Source organism: Ochotona princeps, chromosome X, assembly GCF_030435755.1.
Source record: "Ochotona princeps isolate mOchPri1 chromosome X, mOchPri1.hap1, whole genome shotgun sequence".
NCBI classification, from domain to species: Eukaryota; Metazoa; Chordata; class Mammalia; order Lagomorpha; family Ochotonidae; genus Ochotona; species Ochotona princeps.
This window is the reverse complement of record NC_080865.1, coordinates 48,068,401-48,074,465: the sequence shown is the minus strand read 5'-3', so window position 1 is coordinate 48,074,465 and position 6,065 is coordinate 48,068,401. Positions and strand designations below refer to the sequence as shown.

At 53.1% G+C, this 6,065-nt stretch overlaps 1 protein-coding gene across 1 annotated transcript; it reads left to right on the top strand.

Moving 5' to 3' along the window:
* The first annotated feature begins 4,449 nt into the window (after positions 1-4,449).
* LOC131478627 (melanoma-associated antigen 1-like) lies at positions 4,450-5,789 on the top strand. The gene has a single exon (XM_058659127.1). The coding sequence runs from the start codon at positions 4,450-4,452 to the stop codon at positions 5,776-5,778; it is 1,329 nt and encodes a 442-aa protein (XP_058515110.1). The 3' UTR covers positions 5,779-5,789.
* Positions 5,790-6,065: the final 276 nt, after the last annotated feature.

Here is a 6,065-nt window from a genome sequence, read left to right as displayed (position 1 = left end):
TGACACAGGATGTTAAATGATACAGCCGCTACTGCGAATGGTGTTGAAACTACTTATAAATTAAAACTAGGATTATTGCTTGATCCAGCAGTGCCATATGTGCACACGTCTCCCATCCAAGTACTAACCAAGTATCGACCTTGCTTAGCTTCCGAGATCAGATGATATCTGGCGCATTCAGGGTGGTATGGCTGTAGATCACATGAGGACAAGTATCCAAGAGTAATGGAAGCACAGATTCAAAGAAATGATTATACGCTCTTGTTCATACCGGCGCTGTCCACAATAGCCAGCTGTTGAAACAAAAACAAGGGTCTGCCCTTGGATGATTAGAAACATCAATGTCTAATATCCATAAAACTCAATAAGATTCAGTCATAACAAGGCAAAAAATTCCCAACATGCACCACAACATGAATGAGCCCTGAGAACATTCTGCTAAGTGAAGGAGTCAGTCAGTAAAGGACCAGTGCAGTAGTGTTGCCCTCACATGATCACCCAGAGGGACCTCATCCATGCAGAGTGAGGGATGGTTATTCTCAGGGGATGGAGGAAGAAGAGTTAGAAATGGAGGAGGAAGAAGAGTGTCCAACACAGACAGGACATGTAGGGAAGACAAAAAATTCTGTAGGTATTTCAAGATGAGAGGGGTAAAAGAGTGTAATGATACTTTCTTTTAGGAGTATATCTCAAATGGACTCTGAAATGATGAATTAAGAAGGTTCAATTTCTTAAAGATTTATTTATTTTTATTACAAAGTCAGGTATATATAGAGAGGAGGAGAGACAGAGAGGAAGATCTTCTGTCCGATGGATCACTACCCAAGTGACTTCAACAGCTGGTGCTGCACCAATACGAAGCCAGGAGCCAGGAACTAACTCCAAGTCTCCCAAATGGGTGCAGGGTCCAAAGGCTTTGGGCCATCCTTGAAGGCTTTTCCAGGACAAACAGGGGGCTGCATGGGAAGAAGGAATGCCAGGATTGGAACATGTGCACATATGGGTCCAGGCGCATTCAAGGCAAGGACGTTGGGGACTAGGCCAGGTCGCCAGAATGAAGGTTAAAATTTATACTGCATGTATTTGTTAAACTAAATTTTGAGAAAAAATTATGCTTCTGGGAAAGAAAAAACAGAGCAAGTTTTGACTGGAGGTTTTTGAGCACGTGAAACAAACATGTGTTTATGAATATAGATGCAGATACAGATACAAATTGCATTTGCCTGTACCTAGTTCCCGCTCTCATCTGAATGTTTCAGTGCAGAATTACATCTCAGGAGTTGATGACTGTTGGTTGCATCTGTGCCCATAGTGTCAAGGACTGGTGGTCTTTCAACATTACATTCAGTGAGCATTATATTCAGTGGATTCTTAGGTCTACGATTGTAAAGTAAACTGGAAGTATGTTCTTACAATCATGAATAGCTACGGCCAAAAGGAGGAGGGAAGCACAGATATATCATTCCATTCGGAGAATTATGTCTTGGAGAGGTGTGAACTGTGTTGCCTCTCTATCAACAAACATAAATCTTAACTTGGTAAGCACGTATTCCAGGATCCTTTCAAGGACCTGATGCCTCTACTTGCTGAAAGCACCCACGGGAGACCTGCCTGCCCTCTCACAGTCCAATCCAGGAGCCCTACAGGCAGTAGGTTGCACTTGGCATGCCACTCACAGGCCATACTGGCAAGGGTTGCCCTTACACCAAAACTGGGAGGCAGGGACACCAGGCTTGGAGCAGAACATGTGGTACCGAAGCCAGGAGAAGACAACACCCTAAGAACAGAAGACACCACCTCACACACACAGACACACATTCAGCTGAGTCCTGGGGACCCCAGCAGCCCTGGGAGCCGCACCCCTGCCCCCAGGGCCGGCTAGGACCACGTCAGAGGGCGGAACCTTGGCGCCAGGGGAGCAGACACAAGTTGGCAAGGAGGGGCAGGGCTACACCAGGCACCCAGGGCAGGTGTCTCGGGCAGACGGGGGGCCCTGTGGAAAGTAACACCTCCCCGGGGAAGGCGACACGCCCCACATCCCCCGCCCCCGGCAGCTGCCCCAGGGACCCGGATGCCAGTGCTTCCTCCGCCTTCCAGCTCCTCAGCCAAGAGGAGCCGCTGAGGTCCGTGCGTAGGCTGTCCTGAGGGAACGGGCCCCGGCTGTGGGAGGAGGGAGACTCTGAGGGGGACACCCAGAAAGGCCCCAGCCCACCTCGCGGGCCCCCAAGAACCCAGATCGGGCCCTGCTGTCCGGGCCTGGCCCGCCTGGGCCCACGGGGGCCCTGAGCCTGGGCTCGCCAGTGCACATCCGGGCACTGAGCGTGGCCCACCCTGGAGGAACGTGCTGAGGAGACGCGGCCACGAGTCTGGGACACAGAGGCCCCACTCAGGCCCTGAGAGACATCGTGGTGAGGGGACCCCAATCAGCCCAACCAGCCGCCCCCGAGGCCTGTGGTGCCCTGGGCAGCCTGGGCAGCCCCGCCCATGGGCGCCAGCTGTGCCTTCCCGGACATGGGGCTGAGAGAAGGGAGAGCCTCGGGGCTGACCAGGGAGGCCCTGAGGACTTGTCAGCCGTGGCGGGGAGGCCCAGGGAGCAGAGGGGAAGAAGGCTCCAGAAACAGGGCCCCGGGAAGAGCCGGCTGCTGCCATTGGCCCAGGAGAACCACCCTGAGCTTCTAGAATGGGCCCCTGGTCTGAGGGCTTAGCGGCCTGACAGACACAGAGGTGGCTTCCCTAGGGAGCACAGGAGACAGGGAGGAACCAGCATGGGCAGCCTGAGGGCTCTGACCCTTCTGTCAGGCAGGGGCTTCCTGAAAGGTTTCTTGGCAATCTGCGGATGGGCACTCGCATTAGCAGAAATGTGGGGAGCCGGCCTTTCCACAAGTGCAGGGTGGACACGGAGGGAAGAGACCCTTATCCTCCAGAGCAAAGGGCCAAATTCTGCCCTGTGCTCAGTCCTGGAAGTCCGCAGGCAGTGTGGCACAGAGTTTCAGGGTTTCAGAGAAGCAGAGTCATGATGTGAGGAGCTGCCCTCAGTCAGCAGAGGGAAGAGCCCCAGGGCCTTGCAGGGGGCCTGGGCAAATTTTTCTCACCCACATAGCAGTCCCTAACCTAGTCAAGTCCTGGCAGGAACAGAACCTGGTGTGGGGAGATACTGTCCAGGAAAGACTGCTTTTGTGATCTGAGACCAATTGTTTTCTTGTTTTGCAAGACACAGGTACAGTTACAGAATAGAAAAGGGCCTGGGGGCATATGACTCAGTATGGAGGCACCCAAGACAAGGGAAGGAAGGTCCCTTGAAGTCTCATGTTGCTTTGGAAACCTCATGCAGGGTGTCCAGGGCTGGAGCACACACCCCTGATTCTCCCCAGCTTCCAGAAGACGGGTGCCTTGGTCGGAAGAGAGGCTATTGGCCATCGCCAGGAATCACATTCACTCAGGAGAGGGAGGACTCTGAGGATCTACCAGAACCAAGGTATGGACACTTGCAGATGACTCAGAGTGCTCTAGGCTGAAAAACAAAAAGGTTGGGTGGTTGATCACATGTGAGGGACTACTGTTCTCCTGCTGGCTCAGGAGCGTACCAGCACAAGAAGGACCCTAAACAGGATGCACACTTCTACCAGGGTCAGGCATGTGGGGAATTCTTTAGCAGTAGATTTCCCATTGTTAAGGGAATGGAGAGCTAAATTCAGATGTGGTATGGTGAGAAGGGCAGGTCCTAGTAGGAGCCCAGATGAATGAGGCACAAGAGAACTGAAGGAGCCCCAGGTCCATAAAGGGTAAAAGTCAGCTGGTGTCTGCAGAGACCCCCCGCACAGTGACAGCACATGGGATCGTCACGTCCATCTGCATGTACACAGGGAAGTGAGGAGCTTGCTCAGAGGGCATGATATCACCACAGGGAAACTGTTTGGGGGTCTTGTGACATGCCCAGTGTCATTTGGAGGGTCAGGTGGGAATACTGAGGGTTCTCCCAGCTCAGAACACAGATGAGGCCCACACGCCTAGACTCTCCCCCCTGCTACTACTTTGTCATTGGTCAGCATGAGCATTGAGCTAGAGTGTCTGCCTTGGTAACCTTGCTCCAGCTGTTTCTGGTGCCCCTGCTCAGGCATGCTCAGATGGAAGGCCCACACAGACTTTGCTCCCACCTGGAACTGAGATACATTGTCACAGTCGGTAAAGGGATAGACTCCCAGGCACTCTGAGGACCTCAACAACAGGTGCCAAGCAAAGAAGGAATTCTGAACTCCTGCACAGTGGGGACTCAAAGGTTCAGGTGTACCCCCTGTGAGAAATCACATTCGCACAGGGGATTGCTTCAAGTCTGCAGACTGAAATGCCCCACACTTCATCTTGCAGGAGCTCCATCATCTGCCGGAATCTTGGTCTGAGGCAGTCTTCAGGTCACAGGAAGAAAAGGACCAGGCAGTTCCAAGAGTCAAGATGAGGTGCAACCCGTGGAAACGGACCCACAAACAAGGTGACCCCATAGCACCCAACCTTCTCCACCCACCCTCCCTGTTGTCACTATGGGAAACCTGGGCTCCACTGTTGGGGTGGCCACAGCCTGGGGAAGACACGGAGCTCCCTACTTCCTTCCACTTCTCAGGGCACAATCCAAACAGCCACGTGGCATCCTTATGTGCCCTGCTATATTACACAAAGAAAGCCTGTAAGTGGCCTTCATCTCTGCCATCAAGACTGTGGTCCTCAGCTAAGCCACTCACACCCCCTCTTCTTTCTCCAGGCGCGTCGTCCACATCGCACAGCCGTGTGCCAGCTGAACCCAGGACAGGCGTGGTTCTTCGTTCTCATAAGTGTCGGCTCTGCAAGCTTGTGGGAGAGCTTGGAGGAGAGGCACCAGAAGGGGGCTTCAAGATAGCTCTGATCGGTGTGAGACAGGGGGATGCTGCCTCTCCCTCCTCTCCTCCGACTTTGCCCACCCAAAGGGAGGTGTCTGCTGCTGGGCCATCCAGCAGTGCTCAGGTCCTTCCAACTACTTGCTCTGTCACTCACCACAGCTGCCCTGCAGGGAGTGAATCCCATGGTAGGGCAGATGCCTCTCAGGAGGAAGCAAGCCCTGAGGCCCTACTCGAGCAAGCACTAGATGTGAAAAGATGTGAGTTGATGCAGTTCCTCCTCCATAAATATCGGATGAAGGAGCTGTTCACCAGGGCTGAAATGCTGTCTTATGTCATCAGAGAGCACAAAGGGCATTTCCGTGAGATCTTCGGTAAGGTGTTGAATTGCCTACAGGTGGCCCTTGGCATTGATTTGAGGGTAGTAGACCCCATTCAGCACTGCTATGTGCTTGAAACAGCCCTGGGCCTCACCTATGATGGGATGCAGGATCACGATCAGAGCATGCCCAAGACGAGCTTCCTGATCATGGTCCTGGGCCTGATCTTCTCGAAAGGCAACTGTGCCCCTGAGGAGGAGTTGTGGGAATCTCTGAGTGTGATGGATGTGTATGATGGTAGAGAGCACCACCTCTATGGGGAGCCCCGGAAGCTCCTCACGGAGGAGTGGGTGCGGGAAGGGTACGTTGAGTACCGGCTGGTGCCCCACAGTGATCCTGCTCGCTACAAGTTCCTGTGGGGTCCCAGGGCCCATGCTGAAACCACCAAGATGAGAGTGCTGCAGCATTTGGCCAAGTTCAATCAGGTGGATCCCAGATCCTTCTCATCTCTGTATGACGAAGCTTTGAGAGATGAGAATGAGAGGGCCCAGGCAGGGGAGGCCTCTCAGGCAGGTGGGGATGCCAGGGGCTGAGTTAGGCTCTCTTCCAGCAGCTTCTCCCCCACCCCTTTGAATTCCATGTCTATTGTTTAAAGAGACCCGTCCAGGTTCTGAGGGGTGCAAGGGCAGGGTGGGTTAGAGGACACACACTGTGCACCAGTCATGTGATGGTGTTTCATCCGATGGATGTGGAAGTTGATCTCTGTTTTCCACATGTAGTTCCTGACAATCCAATATCAGATCCCTTCCAAGAGGAGGCTGGTGAAATAGTTATTACTAATTTATTGCTGGATACTTCATGTATCCACAATTTTGCAAGT